The sequence below is a fragment of the Zeus faber genome (assembly GCF_960531495.2).
Source record: "Zeus faber genome assembly, chromosome: 7".
NCBI lineage: Eukaryota > Metazoa > Chordata > Actinopteri > Zeiformes > Zeidae > Zeus > Zeus faber.
The window spans coordinates 29,825,170-29,846,452 of NC_137203.1; the positions used below are offsets into that span (position 1 = coordinate 29,825,170).

Sequence of the window (21,283 nt, forward strand, 5' to 3'; positions counted from 1 at the left end):
GTGCCACAAAATAAACTCAATGTAATACTGTGTATCAGTCAGTACCTGAGGCGCGTCAGCGTCGGGGGTGTCGTCTGACTGGCCTCTGGACAGCGTGCGCTTACTCTTGGCTTGTGGCCCCTCCTTGGTCTTGTCCGTCACCCATGAGGCCGAGCCTTTCATGTTGTGCTCATGACCCGACCTGAGTGTCGGCATCCAACAGGTGTTATTATGAGAGCGTCAAAGGAGGAGTTTGCTATTTTTAAGCCCCCATGCCTTGATAAAATGTTGGTTCCCATAATTTATAACTTGTTCATAGCACAACTTTGTTGAGCGCTTTACTATGGAGAAACTTACCACTCTGTTGCAGCCTCTCACTGTGCGGTGCTTAACCTATCCCTGTCCTTTCAGTAAATAAAGTCTGATGTGCCATTTATTGCATACAACATTGAAACCTTTTCTTGCAAAGGGACAAAATTGCTGATAAAACACAACCCTTATTGCCACAGAACAAATGTGACATGATGCAATTGATATTAGCCTTTTTTTAGGCAAACCTAGTTGTAACCATGGAGCCCAATTACTGGGCCCTCATTTTACAACTAAGTTTGCCTAGGCCTTGGCCTGGTTAAGGACCTGCAGGACATCCAATTATTATTTTTCTACATGATTCTACACCTGTCAACGTATACAGTGAGTCGTACAAGTGGCAGCTAAGGGAAGTTTTTGAAAGGCACAGTGGTCGATTTATCGAAAAAAATGTTCATCCTGCTTGAAATCCTCAAGGCTCGCGTCCCCTTCTCCCAGGATGGGTGAACTTACAGAGTGCCTCCGTTATTGAGGGAGTTGGAGCTGGGTCTGGCCAGTGGCTGGGACCTGGAGTGGGACTTATGCTGCGGTTGGAGCATGCTGGGAGGCTCCACGCTATTCAACATCATGGGCAGGTCTTTCTCCTGCATGTGAGTCAGAGGCAGCAATGGCTTAAACAGAGCCCCAACCTTGCTCTGTGGAGGAGGAGGAGAGATGGATGGCCACATGCTGAAGACATTCGCTGGAGGCTGCAGGCGAAACATTGCCGGACTCTGGTCATGCACTTGCAGACCATGGCCGTAATATTCAGTTTTACTTGCATTCATGCATTTGTGTTTGTGTGTGTGTGTGTTTGTGTGTGTGTGTGTGTGTGTGTGTGTGTGTGTGTGTGTGTGTGTGTGTGTGTGTGTGTATGTGTGTGTGTGTGTGTGTGTGTGTGTGTGTGTGTGTGTGCTTGCTTGAGTATTTGTGGGTATGAGAAGGACACATGGACCCCCAGCTTCGCCGCGTTGGGGCATCTCCTCCCAGTGATCTGGGCTCTGCTGTGCTGCTCCGTTTGACCAGAGCGGCAAAATGACTGGAGCCGGAGCTGGGGCTCCATGTGCCTCTTCTCTTTTTGGGGGGCGAGACCGGAGACCCTCCGCCCCCTCTCTCCCGCTCTCTCTCTCTCTCCTTCAGTTTCAGAACACGGTAAACAGCACTTACACTGTTTTAATTCTCCGATTTTTCCTGGTGGATAAAAAAAACAAAAACAAAAAAAAAACGTCTCTCATCAATGTCAATCGCGATCGATGGAGTCGATTGCTGACAGACGATTTAATCGTAAATCAGCCCAAGCCTAGTTTCTATGGGACTTAATATAGTAAAAACCGGATGTTTTTGTGTAAATACATATATATTATACAAATACTTTACTTGTTAATAAGAAATCCTGCTCTTCTTGAACGGGTAGACTGCATTTGCCACGTTACATTACGTTCTTTGCGCGCGTGAACTCCAACACATGCGCCCCTGATAAAATCGCGTATCGCCGATCGCGGCCCCACAGCGATCACCGATTGGAATTTTGCACAATCGCCCAAGACTTGTATGTGGCAATGTTGCAAAATTCAAATTGAGTGATGGCAAAGTACTCATACTCTATACTCAAGTCGAAGTATAAACTCCTTCGTGCACTGGTCAAGGCATAGGTCTTGGAATGTACATTCTACAGAAGGAAAGGTATTAAAGTACTTTGTATTAATTGTATTAAATGTACTTTTAGACATGATGACCTTATATAGTGGTGTTGAGATACATTACATCATTAATGCATTAGCCTCTATTGTTTAAGCTAAAATAGTTGATGGCCTACAGTAGATGGATCTAATGCTTTCCACTTACCGTTGTCATGGTAACCCTTTATACAAGCATACGTCAGGAGGGTAAATAAAGATGATCAGATGAATGAAATTACTCAAGTGAAGTACAAATACCTCAAAATTGTACCATCCATCCAACCTCCTTATTTTGAGGTTTTGATTGCTAAGTGTAGCTAACCCTTTCTTCCCGGTTTGAAGACTTTTCCAAAATTCGGCTCATCTGTCTGTTGGCATGCACCTGCACAGCGTCTGTGACGCTCGTCTCTTTGGTGTGTGCAGGCGCGCAGGAAGTGGGGTTTGTGAGCGTGCATGCCTGCATGCATAGAGTCACTGCTGCATTCCAGTTTAGCAGTGCTGCATTCGTATGCATGTGCTTCAGTTCACTGGGGTGGGAGGATCAACGTGCGCGTTGTGTGTGTGTGTGTGTGTGTGTGTGTGTGTGTGTGTGTGTGTGTGTGTGTGTGTGTGTGTGTGTGTGTGTGTGTGTGTGTGTGTGTGTGTGTGTGTGTGTGTGTGTGTGTGTGTGTGTGCGTGCGCGCGCAGTGTGTGTGTTTTTGTATGTGGAGTGTGCATGCGTCTAGGCTGCGTATGTGTGTATGTGTTCTACCTGGGAGCCGGTGGCACTCTGCTGCTGATTCTGTTGGAGCCGCCGTGCTCGGTTCTGCTTGTAATAGTCAAAGATCATCAGTGCTGCGTAAACCTTCCCCACCGTCAGCTCATTGGCTAAGGAGACGAAAAGAGAGGGGGTCATAGGAGGAGAGGAGAGGTGGAGAGGAGAGGAGGTGGGGATAAGAGGAGGGGAAAGTTGGAGAGGTGGAGAGGAGAGAGGAAATTAAGTCGAGAGGAGAGGAGGGGAGGGGAGTGGAGAAGAGGGGAGGAGATAAGCAGAGGAGAGGAGAGAGGAGAGGAGGGAGGGGACGGAAGCGGAAGAGAGGAGAGAAGAAATTAGATGAGGTAGAGATAAATGGAGAGGAGAGCATTGGCAGAAGGGAGAGGAGGAGAGGAGGAGACGGGAAAGGTGGTGGAGAGGAGGGTATAAGCAGAGGAGAGGGGAGAGGAGATGGAAGAGGAGGGGATACAAAGAGAGGAGAGGATAAAGGAGAGGAGGTGGAGATGAGAAGAGAGGAAAGGGGGAGAGGGGAGAAGAGAGAAGGGAGAAAAGGAAAGAGGTGAATAGAGAGGAGAGGAGGAGCAAATGGGATAAGGCAGAGGAGGAGAAGAGTATGGTGAAATAAATAAATTGCAAGAAATAATAATTGAGAGGCAATGGAAAGCAAAGGTAAACAAAGTCACCAAGCGTAAAATGAATGGAAACAAGATAGGGGATAGTGGGGGGGAATTAACAGAGGAAAGGGTCTGTTCTGTTCTGACTCATTGTGTTTCCCAGTCAGCTCCATGTTTTACCCGGCTTTTTCCCCTTGTGCATAAGTTAAGATTTTATTTATTCATACCCGGCTATAGAAATAGATTTCCAAGGCAAAATAAGCATAATAGAAAGCGCCATAGTGTGGTGGTTCATCATATCTGCCACTAGATGGGAGCAGAGGCAAGTTTGTGGAATCGTTGCAAACCCATTGTGCTATCATCTCATAAAAATATAAAAAACACCTTTTAAGGAAACAAACGGTATACAAATACAGTGTATACCGTGTAATGGGGGTAATACATGTAGGACACATGGCCCATTACAGCTTTTTGCGAAAGTAAACAGAGGGACAAATTGCGACAAAGGATTGCAGGGCTTTTGCGGCCCCTAAACTTGTGCAAATAAGCGAAAAATAAAGAGTCTAATTCCCAAAGCACCAGCAAACGGTGAAATCCACCGCTAACTGCCCCGCCAAGCATATAGCGTCCCAGTGCGCCGGTGCTACTTCCACGTATTTAAATGAGGTATTATTAATACGTTTGGCGTCAAATTGGCCCCTTTCTATGCAAATGAGCATCGTTGCAAAAAACGTCCAAATCACACCGGCACTAAGAGCGGCACGCAGCTAGAGTGACGGTACCATCTGTAGAGAGCAAGTGGTGAATGCGCAGAAAACTGTTTTGGGTTAAATGGAGATCCCGCGAACCCCCCGCGCAGCCCCTCCAAGGATTTCCATCCAATTTTAATTTTTTTTTTTTACAGATTTAAAGTTTTATATTTATTTAAAACTGATCATTTGTAATAACGTGTGGAGCAGCGGCGTAGTAAATGAGTAATGACTCTCCAAAGGAGAACCCCCCAATGACGCACAGATTATTTACTTTACATCGATCATTGCGATCAGATGCAAAAGAGGTGCAATTGCACTCAGCTGCAAATCTTTATGGGCGTGTCTGCGCTGTCATATCATTAGTGCAATATAATTTGTGAATCGGACACTGAGACGGCACAGATAGCAGGCGCAATTGATGGTGCTATTAGCAACCGCAATCCATTTCTTTGTGATTTCAAGATTTCGATTTGAGTGTTTTGTCTGTGATTCTTCACTGCACACATACGTACATAATGGAACAAAGCTGTTTCTGTTGAAGAGACACCACAACAAAGAATAACAGAACAGGGCCTTCTAGGTTTTCATTTCAGATTTTGCATCATTAATATGAGCACAATACTATTTTTTTATCAAAAAGAAGGCCAATCCTCAGAACTGGCCAGAATTGCCTCAATGGTTCAAGATTTATGTCATTGTTGCCGTCGACCCACTACAACAATGCTACTGCTGAGAGAGAGAGAGAGTGTGTGAGGAGGGAGGAGCCCGCCTTCAGCCGCTCAGCTACTTACGTTTGTGTGGTGTGACAAGCAAGTCCATGGTCTTCTGCGAGAGGCTGGGCCACACCGTGGAGAGCTCCTTCTTCAGCTCGGCATCACACAGGCGCTGGGCCACCATGCCTGCACCGTGGAGGACACGCAAGCAAACGGTTGGGCCTCAAAGACTTACAGAGCGAGAGGAAAAGTGCAGTGGTCATGAAACCAGGCCACGAGCGAAGAGAGAGGGTGCACGCTTCTAATGCTACAAAATGGAGCTGAAATAAAAAACAAAGCGAGCAGCTGGGCTCCGACTACTTCTATGACCGTGAACACTAAAAGCTTTTCATTTTTGACAGGAAGGAAAACCTAAGACAGATGCCCGCGTGCAATGTCATTTTCACGACCCAGAGCAAGTGAAAGCACATCTGAATTCACTGTTTATTGCAGTGTTGCAAAAGACAATGTATGCCACATGCATGCCAGACAAAATACCTTCAGGGCAGTTGACATTGTGTTGTGTTGCAATACGGTGTTGCCCTTAGGGTTGGGGAGTGACAGAATACAAGTCACAGCGATGTGTAAATAGATTACAAAACAGCATTGATCGTTTTTGCAGTAACACTGAGAACTATGGTAATTAGATAATACATTTATAGATTACTGATGGGTACACTCAGTTAAGTCTAAGTGGCACATCTAAATTGACCAATTTTCCCTTACCCAGTTTTGCAACCTACAAGGCCAATAAGGAAACTCCGATTTTGGCTGAGTTTACATTATGTGCCCGCCGGCATAGAAATAACAGTCAGCATTAAAGGACTCCATGTTCAGTTTAAGGGACCATCTAGAGCCAAAGCCTGTGTTGTTCCCAAAAACAGTGTAAGTTTTTCATTTAGCGCAAGCTTAGGAGGTTGTCTGGTGTTGTTTGAGCTGCACTCTTTGCGAGGTCGAGTAAAAGCTGAAATAAATGTTGTTTGTGTGATTTGCTGGTTCCTGCCAATTGTGCATTTGTTGACGCATTCTCTTTACACATGTCACAAAAGCAGATAAGTGCAAGCCTTGACTACAGATTTGTTGTTTTGTTTTGTAGTCTTCAATTGAAAAATAAAGTGGGGAAAAATAAAAATTCTACGTTTATCCACATAGCCTACAATTAAAATTACTCAACACAGTGCAGTGTAGTATAGTATAGCATAACGAAGTGTAGAGCACTACAGTGTAGCGTAATGTAGTGTGATGTATCATTGTGTTGCACAGTGCAGTGTAATAAAGTGTTGCATGGTGCAGTGCAGCAGAGTGCAGTGTAATCCAGTGTAGCATAGTGCATTGCATTGTAGCGCAGTGCAGTCCAGTGTTGTATAGTGACGTGCAGTGTCGCATAGTGCAGTGCAGTCCAGTGTTGCATAGTGCAGTGCAGTGTGGTGCAGTGTAGTCCAGTGTTGCATAGTGTAGTGCAGCGTAGTACAGTGTGGCATAGTGCAGTGCCGCATAGTGCAGTGCAGTGCAGTGCAGTCCAGTGTTGCTCAGTACAGTACAGCGTAGTGCAGTGCAGTCCAGTGTTGCATAGTGTAGTGGAGCGTTATCCAGTGTTGCATAGTGTAGGTCAGTGCAGTGCAGTGCTGCATAGTGTAGTGCAGTGGAGTGCTGTACAATCCATTGTTTCATAGTGTAGTGCAGTGAAGTGCAGTGCAGTCCAGTGTTGCATAGTGCAGTGCAGTGTAGTGATGTGTAGTGCAGTCAGTGTTGCATAGTGTAGCGCAGTGTAGTGCAGTGCAAAGTAGTTCAGTGTAATGCAGTCCACTGCAGTGCAGTGTAGTGTAGTGCAGTGTCGTGTGGCACAGCATAGTGCAATGCAATGTATTGTAGTGTGGTACAGTGTAGTCAAGTGGAGCGTAGTGCTCCATAGCATAATGTAGTGCAGTGTAGTGCAGTTCATTGTGGTGCAGTGCAGCCAATGTGGTGTGGTGTGGTGCAGAGTAGTATAGTGCAGTGTAATGTGTGCAGTGTAGTGTAGTGTAGTGTAATATAGTGGTGTAAAGTAGTGTAGGTGTGATGTAGTGTAGTGTTATTAATATCCAGAATGGAACTCTGACCTGATGCCAGCTTTATCTCCAGGGCGGTGCGGATCAGGGCCATCAGGGTGGAGGTAAAGTGGACCGTGTTGTCATCTGCAATGGGCATGTTCATCTTGACGAGCCGCTGAAGAAGGGGGACAAATCGGAGATGGAGGAGGTGGAGGAGGAGCGGGGGGTATGGGGGAGTAGATCATGGCAGAGGTTACATCATTGGTTTACGGTCTTAATCCAGCCCCAATGCACACTGTACAATCCAACCCTGAGAATTCAATTTGTGTACTGTTTTGAATTTGACAGATTACTCCAGATGTGGGTTCGATTTTATAAACTTCATTGAATTTTCAAATGTAATTATTTCTTTCATAATGGTGCTCCATCTCTGAGAGCGTGAAGCCCAGAAATGGCTTGGCTTAATTTCAAAATACATGCAGACATTTAGCTGTATTTATCCAAATAGGCAGTGGTGCCAGTGAGGGGGGTTAGGTTTAAGCACACAAAATGCCTTCCCCAGTGGGTGTGTTGAGACAGACTAGACATTCGCATTCACTGCTACTGGCTACGTTATGCATTACGCTGCAAGTCAAAGTGCACCGATGCAAGACTGATATCAACTGAAAAAAAAAACCAACAACAACTAGGTGAGAAAAGATGTGTACGCATAACCATGGAGGTGCCTCAACGATCCCAGGAGCTCGACTCTTGTGTTTGGCCACCCTAGCTCTCGTAAACTTTGGGGTTGGTAAAGTAACTGTAATACGGTATAACCTTGTTCACCCGAACCTGCGTTGGAATGGCAGCCATTTGATTTCATGAATATTTCCATGGTATAAACTGATGGTGTGATCCGTAAAACAAATATACAGTAACCTAACAGATATTTGAACATCAGATAAAACAAAGGAGAAAGGAGTCTTTCTCCTTTGGGACAATTACAAAATGTTTTAGGTTTCCTCCTATAAAAATTGAGAAAAAAAAAAAGGTGTGGATTTAAAATTGAGCATAACACTATGGCGCAGTTTCGCGGACACAGATTTGGCCTTATCTTAGACTAAATCACACTTTTAATCTTACACTAACTCAAATGGCCTTAGTCGCAGACTTGCCTAGTCTTTGTTTACAAAACATCTGATTTCTAGGAGAAAGATTAGAGCTAACTGAGGTCTAAGTGAAGGTTTAAAACAAACCTGACGAGAGGCGGGTTTATTTTTGGATTAATGGACGCGGGCCTCCAGGTGGACCCTGACAATAGAGGAAATGGATGATCTGGACAAAGACCAACACAAGACCAGACAGAAGAAGCCGACTAGTCCTTCATTACTGTAGTCTAGGACCTCCTAGTCTACTCCTAATTCATCTTAAACTACGCGATGTCTCAGAAAGGCATTTTTAAATTCTGGATTAATTGAAATCGGATGATCTTAGTCTTGATTTAGATGAGACTAGCGGTCTGCGAAACCGCCCCTATTGTACTTCTGGAAGTGACTGATGAGGAAATTGTAGTTCGTCACTTAACTTCAGTGTGAAGGACCGTGCCAGGGCTGATCCCAACACCCTTTGCAGTGATTCACATCACACTCCATTGTGGAAAAACACAAATGCTATTAGGCTCATTATCGCGGATGACTCAACTTTCCAACACGCTTTTGGGCTTTGCAGGAACCATTGCCATTGTAGTCGATCGACGGTTCGGCTGACCGCAAAATTCGGTTGAGTGTGGTTCGGATAAACAGGGTTCTACGTTAGCGCGCAGCTCAATGTATGCGATCAGCTTTACACAAATAGTTGTGTTGTCCATTACACATGAACCCTTCAGCCTTAGTGAGAAGACTCAGCTATGCCAAGTGAATCTAGCAGCACCACTGCATGCACTTACAATGCTGTGTGCCTGTTGCTGTAGAGTTGAGCTCCCCCGAACAGGAAATCAAAAGCATTCACCTACATGTACTGTCAGTGGCAGTGCAAAATGGAAGGGGTCGAAATAAAAAGGAAGGGAGGATGGATGGAAATGCAAGGCACACAGACCAAACACAAGCGCATACACAGTCACACACACACACACACACACACACACACACACACACACACACACACACACACACACACACACACACACACACACACACACACACACACACACACACACACACACAGTCACAGTCACAGTCAAACACACACACACACATGTACGCACTCCTCTAGTGTACGCACCCGCGACCCTGGTAGCCACACATTTCACAACGAGACTTATTTTGTTGGAAATAAAATAAAATACCCCAAATAAATATTTGCTGTGATTTATTTTTGTATTTACTTAGACATAGTTCATATTCAATATTTTTTTCCAATTTAATTTGTTTTTCACCAAAGCTTCCTAATGTGCGGCAATTACAACATTCAGGCAAAAATGAATCACTGCGGATCCCTTTGTTGCCATCATTGTACAGCTCTGACACAGCGACGCACCGTTGTCAATACACACGGACGGAAGCAGACGCAAACGCAATAAAAATGCACGCACTGCACGCAGAGAAGCATGCACAAAGCACACAGGGGCTCTATCTACCGTAGGATTGACAGAAGAGATGGGAGAAAGGATGGGGGGGGGGGGGGGGGGGTGCACAGGTGTTGCTATCACAGGAAAGCAACGGAGGCGACACACTCACACACGCACAGGCAAGCTCACACTGCTACATGAAATGAGACCCTGGCGGGGGCGCACGAGTCGAGGGATGTCATGGCACAAGGGAGGAAAATGCACCCACGAGTTGTGATTTGTTGTGGCCGTTATCGGACAGGAATTAATCTTCAGACACTGCACAAGCACCAAAACAGATATATATGATGCTTGTCCATATACAAATTTTTTTTTATTGTCAAACTGACTCCTGGAATTATATTTCCATTGTATTTGACTCCTGAACTGCTCATTCTCTTTTAGAAAATAAATTATTTTTTGATGATATTTCCTAAATTATGTAATATTCCAGTGTTAAAAATGTAAAAAAAAAAGCACTATTCTATTTTTTTCCCCACCCATGGCACCCAATAAATTAGACTGTATCCAATTGGGAGCTCCCTGTTTATTCCAGTCTCTTATTTCTAAAGTACTCAATAATAATATTTAATAATAATAATAATAATAATAATAACAACATTAATAATAACAATAACAACAATAATAATAGTAATAATAACAACAACAACAACAACAACAACAACAACAACAACAACAACAATAATAATAATAATAATAATAACAATACATGGGGTTTAACCACGAGTCTCCACCAGTCACTTTACTTGTAGTTTGTCAAACAAATAACTCGCACTAATGGCTAGCGCAGCTAACCAGCCGAGCTTTCTCCAACTCAAACAGACTACGCCCCATAGCGGCGGTCGGGTCATCAACGGGTTTTGACGAGGGGGGCTTATACCAAATATATCAGAACGCAAAACGCAAAAAAAAAAAAGAAATCAAAGTCAAACAGAATACGTGGGAAAGACGGCACTGCGTAGCACAGAAAGCTGCAATAACTCAGCTCAGGCCGATGGGAAACGCACTTGTAGGGGGTGGGGGTAGAAGAGAGGATGGAGGATGGGGGTCTACCTTGTAGGCGACTCTTGGCGGGCATTTCTTTCCCAACCCTAAGGGTGGGGACATGTGGAGCAGCATCTGATACATATCACGGTACTTGATGCGGCCGCTGCGCCATGGAACAATGGCCCCCCGACACCCGGAGAGACGGACGAACGAAACACAACCCAAACAGAGGCAAGGACGGAGGGGGGGTTGAGAGAAGGGGGGGAGGGGGGGTGGATGGACAGAAACATGAATGGCAGAAAAAAAGCACATAGGGATATTGAAAACACAGAAATCCATTAATTAGATTTCCGAGAATGAGATGGAACGGAGATGCCATCCTCAGGCCGCCCTCCCTCCCCCTTCCCCACCGGGACCAGAGGCGGCGGTGGGTTGGAGTTGGGGGTGGCGAGGATGCATCGCTAAGGATCCCTGAGAGGAAAAAAGATTGAGTTATGGTGGAATGGCTTTGGTCACGGTTGGATCCCTTTGGGGGGGGAGGCGGAGGAGTGAGGGGTGATGACACAAGTTTGTTTGGACGGGGGTGGGGATGTCTGCCTTTTTCTGCATGCTCACAGACATCCCTTGGTTGTGTGCATGTGTGTGTGTGGAGGGGAGGAGTTTGTTTTTTTTTTTGTTGTTTTTTTACCGGATGCACAGAGGCAAAGGTTTCAACGCCAGCCAGGATGAGGGAAGAACTCGTCCAGATGGTGAAGCCCCAAGAGTGAGGAGAACGCCTGGTCAGGGCACTCAGAGGAGCCACCCCAAACACACCTTTTACAGTAACACACCTCTAATTACAATCCAATTCACACCTTCTATTTTCATTGTCTTTTAAATCATTAGACAATTATCTTTTTTGAGAGGATAAACATTTGGGAGGCTCTTAACTGTTCAAGAACCATCTGACCCCAAATAGAAGTTAAACAGCGGACTGCGGAGAAAGAAGGCGTCAGAGATCATTTTTTTGGCGGTAATTCTGTCGGCTTTTTGAAAGCTTTGCTTCTGAACCGGCCTCATTGACCAAAGCCAGTCAGTCAGGTGGGGGTGGGGGTGGGGTGGGGATGAGAGTGTGTGTGGGGGGGGGGGTAAAGGCGAGTTTCGTTGGTGCACAGCCATTCAGTTCAAATAAAAAAACGTATCACGGCGTAGAAGTACACAAAGCACCCTGGGTGACGGAGGTGTCTGGCGTAGGTTGCAAACCTTGTATGCCACCCTATTTGGGCAGTTCTTCCCTAAGCCAAGTGGGGGTGAGATAACGCGTAACAAATTGTACATATCCTTATAGGAAATCCGTCCGCTGTGAAAGAAAAACAACAACAAGCAGATACATGAAGATAAAAAATGTTTTTTATGTAATAAAAGGACATGTTCGCTATTCTTTAAACCCAGGCCTTATTATGGCCTTTGAAATGTTGGTTCCCTTCATTTATAACTGTTCAAAGCACAACCTTGCTGAAGGCTTTACGATTGAGAAACTTATCACTCTGCTGCAGCTTCTCACTGTGCCTACATGAAGTCAGGTGGGGCAAATTTAAACCTTAAAAAAAAATGTTAATCTCCTTTTCGAAAAGCCAGAAACTCACAATATTGTCGCAGCGGTAAGTTTCTTTAGGGTGAAGCGTAACCAACATTTTAAAAAGGCCTTGATTAAAAAATAGAGAACCTATCCTTCAGTCCTGGATCTCGGCAAAGGCAAACTAGGCAGTACCCTAATTTGAGCCCCCCATATTTTCACATGGGGGCTCATACAAAGGGGTAAAGAAACACTTTAAATCATCTTTAAATAATTAAAAATGTCTGAATGTCTGAAAAATATATATATTATATTATACAATATATATAATGTATTTTTATTATTTTTTAAATTCATACACAACATAATGAAGTGTGGTAAAGTCTATACACAAATATAAATTTGTGTATGAATACCTAATACCTAATAACACCAATACCTAATAACATACCTAATAACACTAATTGAAAAAAGATTTGGACCCAAATTAAAAGTGTGCCTCATGCAATCTAACCCTGGGAATAAACATTAATCATCACTGGGCTGATGGTGAGAATGCAGACCTCCATGGGAGGCAAAAGAAGAGACTTTTTTTGTGTGTTTTGGAAGTGGGAGGGTTTGTGGAAGAGGGGGACAACAGCGGAAGGAGGTGGGAGAGGAGCTGTTTCCTTCGTGACAATCAATGTGCAGTCATCATCGAAGGAATACTGCAGTTTTTTGAGGAAATTTGCTTTTTTATCTATTCAGACAAGTAGTTCAATTGCAATTTCATCCCCGTGTGTCCAGTACCTAGATAGTCACAGGCTGGGTGCTGTGTTAGTGCAATGCAAGGCTGCAGGGAACTCGCCTAGCTCCTGTGAAATTAGCCTCTCACCTTCCAGCATCTCAAAAGCTGAATAATTTAAGTGATACATCTTGTGTATTCATGACAAGTAATAATAAAAACGAGATCGTTGTCCTGTTTTTTTTTTTTTTCTACCTATGCTGTCAGCATGCTTGGCATACAACACAGGGTATTTGTGTGCCACTGCATTCAAGACAGAGTTGATCTGCAAGTTCAAATCCTCAACCTGCAATGCCACTCTCTATTAATCATCAAGAACCGCTTGCAATAACAATCAACACTTCCAACACTGGGAGAGACGGGCGAAGCACAACCAGGTCAATGCAGAAGTGCAGCAGGACCGGCCGGGACCTTAGGTGTTCTAAAAGCGGCTACGTTCAGAACTATTTCAGACACATAGCTATTCACCCATCTGCTGGCAGCAGGGATTATTAGCTGTGAAGCACTGCTTCAAGTGAGTTGAGTTGCCAGGTATGAACTGTAATTCATCGCACCAGAACATTACCAACAAGAACAAAATTCAAAACAAACTGCTGAACTGGAAACCTAGCCAAACCAACACATTGAGTTCACAGATGCAACGCTTAAAGCATTGCATTGTGCTAAAAACAGGCAGCCTGTCAATATCTTGGTTCTGGACACAGAAGGATAGAATTGGTATTGAACTTATCATTTAAAGATAGACAAAAAGCGAATTTCTCAGGCAAAAAAAATATATATATCCCCTAAAGTTTGTAGGGGAGCGATAGGAGAATGTGAAGGTTGGGTGGTGGGTTAGGGAGATATTTATTGCTTCTTGCACCAGAGCCCAGGTTGAGCTTTAGAGTCGGAGAGGGAGAGGTAATAGTTCTGTAGGATACTATCTGAACAGGAATAGGGTGGTGGGGTCACATACCAGGCGGCCGGGTCGTACTCGGCCCAAACCCTGATGAACTCATCGAGGTGGTGAGGCCCCAAGATGGAGGAATCCCTGGTCAGATATTCAAAGTTGTCCATGATGACAGCCACAAACAGGTTTAACATCTGCAGAGTCACAAATTGAGCACACTCAAAATTTGTGGACGATCTCGATTTTTGCTTGTGGAATAGCAGCAGTTTGAGTTATCCACCTCCCTGCTGTGAGAGAGGATGCAGCAGGCGGCATTGGGTACTGACCAGGAAAGAACAGAGGAAGATGAAAGAAACAAAGTAGAAGTAGGCAAAGTCGCTTCCGCATTCTTTCCCGTGGATCCCCGACTTCTCGTCGCACGGCCGACGACTCAGACACGAGAGCATGATATCATGCCATGCTTCGCCTGTGGCGCTCCTAAAATGGACGGACAGGCAGGAAAGGAGACAAAAAGTCAGACAGACAGGCGAGAAATTCATGATTACTTAAATTTGTGATTCCTTCAAGAGACAACACAGGGGAACATCTTGAGGTAGAGGAGGCAAGATGTACAGTAGAGTAGGGTCTCTTGGATAAAGGCCTGTGCTGAATGACTAAATCTAATGTAATTTGAAGTAGTAATAGTAGTAGTAGTAGTAATAGTATTAGAAGAAGTAGTATGTATGCATTCAGTAAAGCTAAGTCCTACCTGAACAGCAGCATAAGGGCCTGAAGAAAGGTGCGGAAGTTGTTGTGATGATTGATGTCCGTTTCTTCGTTGAGATCAATGTTTCCAAACACCTGAGGCGGTGGGGGAGATAACCGGGGGCAAAAAAAATAAAGTTTCAGATATGTTCCGCTTTTTACATATCAGCGATGTTAAGTCTGTGGTGCGTTCGCAGGGAGTGCTGCCTCACGGCCGCGCGTTCAGGGAGAGGGTGCGTTCACCCACCTGCATGCCGATGATGGCGTAAATGAAGAACAGCATGGCGATTAACAGACAGACATACGGCAGAGCCTAAAACAAAAAGGGGGGGGGGGGGCGAGAGTCTGAACACAATTCTTATAATTGTTTTCAAATATAAAGAATTTTTTTTTTTAATTGAAATCAACAAGATTTACCATGGACAATGACACTAAAAATAAACATATAAAAATAGGCCATTTACCACAACATTGCTTTAAACGTTGAAAAAATGTCTTCTGCTCCAGTGATTCTATTTTGTAGATTAGTAAAACCTGGCCGTCAACAAAGCTGAAGCTGATTGGCTCATTAAATCATTGCAAAATTAGATTTTCTGATTGCAGCTCTCTGCCTGCAATTATGTGGCAGCAAACGTATCCCGGAATTCAATTACATCAACTATAGACTACTCTAATAATAGGTTCAACCCCTTCTTAATTTCCCCCATCTGAGTTTTTTGTGCCAAACTCTGCCCACTTTATTTCAACCCTGAAGATTCAATTTCTCCTTTGCCCAGAAAGGAGGTACCATGGAAACTGCTACAACAAGCCTTGATATTTGCAATTCCACATGTTTTATTAGTTTTCTTTGATAATATCGCTAAAAATGTATAATGAACAACCAAAGATTGATAACCTTCTCTGACTTTGCTGACATTAGTTGCCCTTAATCTGTACCTGGAGGCTTCGCCCACATGATGATGACTGTGATTTCCAGTCTGTTAGCCAACTACTGACAAAACCACGATAGTGTTAGTCAGTAACAGAGGATAAAAGCCTCTTCTAAATGGAGAAACATGAATTTCACACTACCTTGAAGGACTGGACGAATGTCCAGAGCAGGATCCTGATGGTGTACCCCTGACGCAGCAGCTTGATGAGGCGCGCGGCCCTGAATAGCCGCAGGAAGCTCAGGTTCAGCAGCCTGTCCTGTTTGGGGACAGACAGCATGTCCAGCAATATAGTCCAACACAGGGAGGGCTGAACCAGTCATTAATCAGTACATGCAATCCTGATGAAATATGGAAGTCCATTGAGTGGTTGTCGCTTGACATCACAACTGGGAAGTATTCTCATGAACATCGCCTCAATTTCCCCCGCAGATCATGAAGTGCTATCTTATATTATGCAACACTGTCAAAATGAGAGAGCTACTTTAACTGAACATGTACTTACTTAAAGTGGAATCCATGAAACTATCTGTGTTGGTTGGATTACACTCGCTCTGAGACGGCCAAATTATTATTATTTCCTCAAAAGCATGCCTTCTTCTGATTGAACTGTAAAGTTCTGTAGAGCAGTGATTCCCAACCACTGTTCCTCGGAGCCCCTTCATCCATCACTGAGAATTTTTTGTTTTTTCACTGCTCCAAATTGTCTCTGATTGAATCCAATTTTTATCAGCATGTTGGATTGGCTTATTGAAAACACAAATCCCAGCGGTTTAAAAGGCTTGAATAAGGCCAAGACACGAGGCACAATGCAGAGGAAAATACAACAGACTGCCCTGAGCTTTAGATTTAGATTTTTTCTTAGAAATGACTTGGCTCATTTGTCGGTGTATACGTTTTATAAATCCATTTTGGATCGCCCCTCCCCCCACCTCAGGGAGGCCAGGACCCCAAGGTTGTGAACGGCTGCGGTAGAGTTAAGTCACTCTGCGTGGTGATTATCTTATCATGTGCTTACAGTAAGTGATTTTCAAGGCGATAATCACAATGGAAATTCACTCACCGAAGTCTAGTGATGGGTTTTTTTTGCACGGAAGAAGACGGGACACCAACAGAGTGACAGAGAAAGAGAGAAATAACAGAGGAGAGGATGGAGAGCCAAAGTACAGCAACTGTCATATAAGCACATTGATAACAGCCTGACCAAACACACATGTAAATCAGTTACAGTAGTTTGACAGGGTTATGGAAAACACACATATATAGAGCTGGCTGCACTGAGATGCAACATTGACCTAATACTTGTCACAGTTTTGTGGTAACTTGATTACCACAATACAATGCACCAGTGAGTGAATGTTTTCTTTTACATATGCTAAATCAAACTTACTCTGATTTGGATTACAAGAAAACCCATGGCCCTCGGCTAGTCCCCTCTCGGGGACTAGCCAGGCAGATGTTGGTCATTTTTTTATAACTGTTCATTCCACAACCTGGTAAAGCTAAATGCTTTATAATTGAGGAATTTCTAAATCTGCTACAGATTCTTACTGTGCTTCAATGCAGTCCAATGGGGCAAAGGTGTAACCCAAAAAAATATATGTTAAATATCCTTTTTGAAAATGAGAAGCTCATAATATTGTCAGGAAGCCTTAATATATTATACTGGGAAAGAAAGGTTGCAAATCATGCATTTTATCAGGTTCTTCAGGAGGTTTTCTCTTGCACTTCAGCAAATCAGTTTCGGCTACATCTGCGTAAGAGACTAGAAACAGGAAGATGCGCCGCTTCCTACTGGCAACCTACTGTATGGAATGTTAAGCTTTGGATTTATTGATGCAATTACAGAAAGTGGTTTTAAATAAAATTTGATATCGCTGTTATCCAAAACATGTAAAGAAAAACACTTCAAGACACGTGACTGTAATGCCAGTTTCCTTTCTTCAACTTTCAGTTTTAAAGACTTTAAGACGTTTGCCCTATTGGACTACATTTAAGTACAGTGTGAAGTAAAGCGTAAAGCTTTCTGGACAGCCTGCGTTGTCTGGGCCCAACTGGTTATTGTGCCCCAGATGAGTTAGTATCCATGTAGTGCTTCATTCAGCTTTGTGGAATCTTACATTGATTTCAGTGACCAGGATGTCAGTGATGCTCCCCAAAACAGTAACAAAGTCAAAGACATTCCAGGCATCTTTCAGGTAGTTCTGGACACAAACAGGGAAACACAAAGAAAGAAATGAAGAACAATTGTGGTTTCCTCAGCCCTATTCTACAAGTGGAACTCAAGGCCTTTGAGAGACGTCTGCCTGTTGACCTGGACCTACCAGTGGACCAAAAGCTATAATCTTGAGGATACACTCCATGGAGAAGAGTGCAGTGAAGACAATGTTGAGGTTCTTTAGCATGGCCTCGTAAAACGGTGGAGCCCCGTGGAACTGAAAAAAAAAACACAGGGGAGAAAGCGTACTGAAAACAATTCCAAAACTTTGGAATACATTTTCACAAACTTTTATTCTTAATTACAAACAAATAATAATGCAAAACTAGAAAGTCATTACATTCGCCCACCCACCTTCATCATCAGCACGACTGTATTGACAGCTATCATGATCATGATGGAGTATTCAAACGGTGCTGACACCACAAACTTCCACATCCTGTACTGGAAGGACTGGGTATTCTCCGGCATGTAGCGAGTCAGAGGCTTGGCGTTGATAGCAAAGTCAATACAGGCCCTCTGCAACGCAACAGATAAACAGCCATTTACAGAATATCAGAATTTTAATGTACATACTGTATACACGTATGTGTGAGGGTTCAGATATTATAGATATATTTTACTATACAGATATATATTACATCAGAATATTAATCCATACTATAGAATAACAACATACCACTTGTTTCTCCTACCATAATTGTGTATTATTGCACCATATACAGCATATATGCACCATTTCCTATATACAGTACTGCGTAACATACTGTACTTCTACTTAACCGAACCAGCGCCTGTCCATACAGATTGGGCTAACAGCTTCACATATTAGTCAGCTGTACAAGTCCTACTCTGTTTAAATTTCTGTTTATGTGTCCGAGCTGGTAAATTACATTTCATTTTTATTTGTATCTCTTTTTGGCTCTGAACTGTTCTATCAACCTCTATCTTGAACAACCATCTATACTTGTTAAAACTAAGAAATATGTGACATGTGTACATGTAGCAAATTATTTCCAACTTTGAGAGTAGGTGTACAAGCTGTCACGCCCTCCACTTCTGCCTCTACTTCCACCTAGCCTGCAGCCAGTCTCTGCCTCTCCCTCCTAATGTGTGTATGTGTGGTGGGCGTGGCTGCATTCTCCAGGTCTGTCATGATGACATCATTCACCTCACCTGCTCTGCCTACTCATCTGCAGTCCATCAACTCATCACCAAGCAGTATATATACCCCTGTTTTCCATCCACTCATGGCCAGATCATTGTTTGAGCCACCATGTTGGTCTCACTTAAGGCCGCTCTGAATAATTCTTAGTCAGAGTTAGTCTCAGTGTTTTAGTCCCTAACACTTAGAGAAGTATTTCCCTGTTGTTCTAGTTCCCAACTCTCCAGTTCTCCTGCCTGTCTGACCGTCTGCCTACTTGCTTGCCTTCTGTCCTGTCTGACCAACCTGCCCCGTCTACCTGCCTGCCTGTCCTGCCTGACCTACCTGCCCCGTCTACCTGCCTGACCTACCTGCCCCGTCTACCTACCTGCCTGCCTGTCCTGCGTGGCTTAACTGCCCTGCTTTCCTGTCCTGCCCACCCTGCTTGGCCCGCCTGCCTTGCGCATGGGTTCATGAGATCTAGTCTCAGCTGTAACACATGCAGTGACATTTCAAATTATTTTTTTCCTTTGCGTTCAAAAACTGAAAAGGGGATCCCAAAGTTGACAAGCACAATGTTTTCCGGGTCTACCTCGTTTTTCTCCAGGCTACACTCGGACATGGCCTTGTCCCCCTGCTCCTGGAAGGTGATGATGATGAGAGCCACGAAGATGTTGACGAAGAAAAAGGGGAAGACCACAAAGTAGACAACATAGAAAATGGAGATCTCTATCCGGTAGCCGGGACTGGGCCCCTGGTCCTCGAATGTGGCGTCCACCGAGTGCTTTAAGACTCTGGAGGGAGGAACCGGTGAAATTGATAGGAAATTAAAGCACTTTTCAAGCTCTTCATAATTCGAAATGTGACCTGTTGCCTTTTTTCAAGAGGAGTTTTAATTGACATTAACAAAATGATTATTCATTTTTTGTTTAAATATTTTAATGGTGTTTGTTTGTTTCCAGCACATTTGTAACTTTTAATTTGAAAAAGAAAAAAACAGATGGATATATAGATAGCCTTCATCTATATTTTGCAATATAGGCCAACATTTTTTAAAACAGGAGACAATACAGAAGTATCACCTCTTTTTTTTACTCATATATTTAAAATGTATGTCTAAATACTATATTCCTCAAAAACATTAAAGACATTTAAGACTATATAAAGTGGCAATAATTGTTAAATTCTGTGAAATACTGCACATATTCTATATTAACAATACATATTCTTCAATACATATGAAGATAATACAAATTTCAAACATGTGCTTGTGTCATCTCTGGAAGAATTTTACTGAGCCAATGGACAACTTGGGAAGTTAAATTATTAATTCAAACGAAAAGAAAAAAAACCCGGAATCTTTCCTAAAAAACAAACAAAACCCTGACTCTTCCAGAATGTTCCCCCCACCCGTCCCCGAAAATTTGCAGCAATAAGATTTTGAAAAAACTACTGACTAGGCTACTGACTATCTAAGCTCAAGGGGACTGATGACACAGCTTACTGTAAATTACCTGACTAAAAAGAGCTGGAGACTTCACAATTAAAAACTTAATAGGCATGAGATTAATGTCCAGTGTTGGAAATTAATGTTCGGCGTGTTCCGTTATCAGTGTTCATATACTCCTTATCACAAACGAGACTGTCAGCACAGCCTTTCGAACTGCTCATGACTCTGCATTTCAAATATAATGTGGAGAATTCTTGTACCTGGTAGCTGCATAATCATTACACAATAGCATTGCAATAGTACACCGCAGCAGTGACCAAGTGACCAAAACTACGTGGATTAAAGCACAATCAGGAGTTGTGAAGTTCGCCTGACAGACTGTTAGGCTTAAGCGGCAGCTTACATGGGCCAGCCCTCCCCGGTGGACACAGTGAAGAGCGTGAGGAAGGCCCACAGCACGTTGTCATAGTGGAATTCATACTTCTTCCACTCCCGGGGCATGCCTGCCACCTCGTCTTTGTCGTAGTCCAGGAATTGCCCCCTTGGTGCAGAAGAAAACTTGGAATGAGGTCTGCAGCAACAATTACATAATTAGTGGGCACCATCAAACACTCAACCACATTCAACTAACATGTTGAAAAAAGGAAGCTCTAAAGCAACCAGACTTAAAGTTGATGTGACCATGGATGATGAGTCTTGTTGAAAGTCTTGCAGAACAATTGCACTCATTGAAACCACACACACTTAAACTAGCGATTTTCAGCCCCTAGTGGTACACCAGGGTACTCCAAGTAGGCAGCTAAATCACTAGCAAAGATTTTAGCGAATATATATCTTCTTCTTACTTCAGCTGCTCCCGTTAGGGGTCGCCACAGCAGATCATCTGCCTCCAATAACTTCTGTTCTGCACATATTCCTCCCTTACACCAACCGCCTGCATGTCCTCCTTCACCACATCCATAAACCTTCTCTTTGGCCTTCCTCTCTTCCTCTTACCTGGCAGCTCCATCCTCAGCATCCTTCTTCCAATGTAACTCTCATCTCTCCTACACACGTGTCCAAACCATCTC

At 43.6% G+C, this 21,283-nt stretch overlaps 1 protein-coding gene across 1 annotated transcript in view; it reads right to left on the reverse strand.

Moving 5' to 3' along the window:
* cacna1ba (calcium channel, voltage-dependent, N type, alpha 1B subunit, a) overlaps positions 1–21,283 on the reverse strand; it is a gene marked incomplete at both ends in the record, with an annotated part of 136,297 nt that overhangs the window by 13,925 nt on the left and 101,089 nt on the right. Inside the window, 16 exon segments of the mRNA XM_080004319.1 lie at positions 46–181; positions 802–983; positions 2,758–2,873; positions 4,918–5,025; positions 6,978–7,083; positions 11,743–11,839; positions 13,795–13,922; positions 14,055–14,205; positions 14,477–14,568; positions 14,720–14,785; positions 15,544–15,660; positions 17,522–17,605; positions 17,726–17,836; positions 17,974–18,138; positions 19,356–19,557; positions 20,617–20,754. Of these exon segments, the coding sequence (XP_079860445.1) occupies positions 46–181; positions 802–983; positions 2,758–2,873; positions 4,918–5,025; positions 6,978–7,083; positions 11,743–11,839; positions 13,795–13,922; positions 14,055–14,205; positions 14,477–14,568; positions 14,720–14,785; positions 15,544–15,660; positions 17,522–17,605; positions 17,726–17,836; positions 17,974–18,138; positions 19,356–19,557; positions 20,617–20,754 (1,999 nt within the window).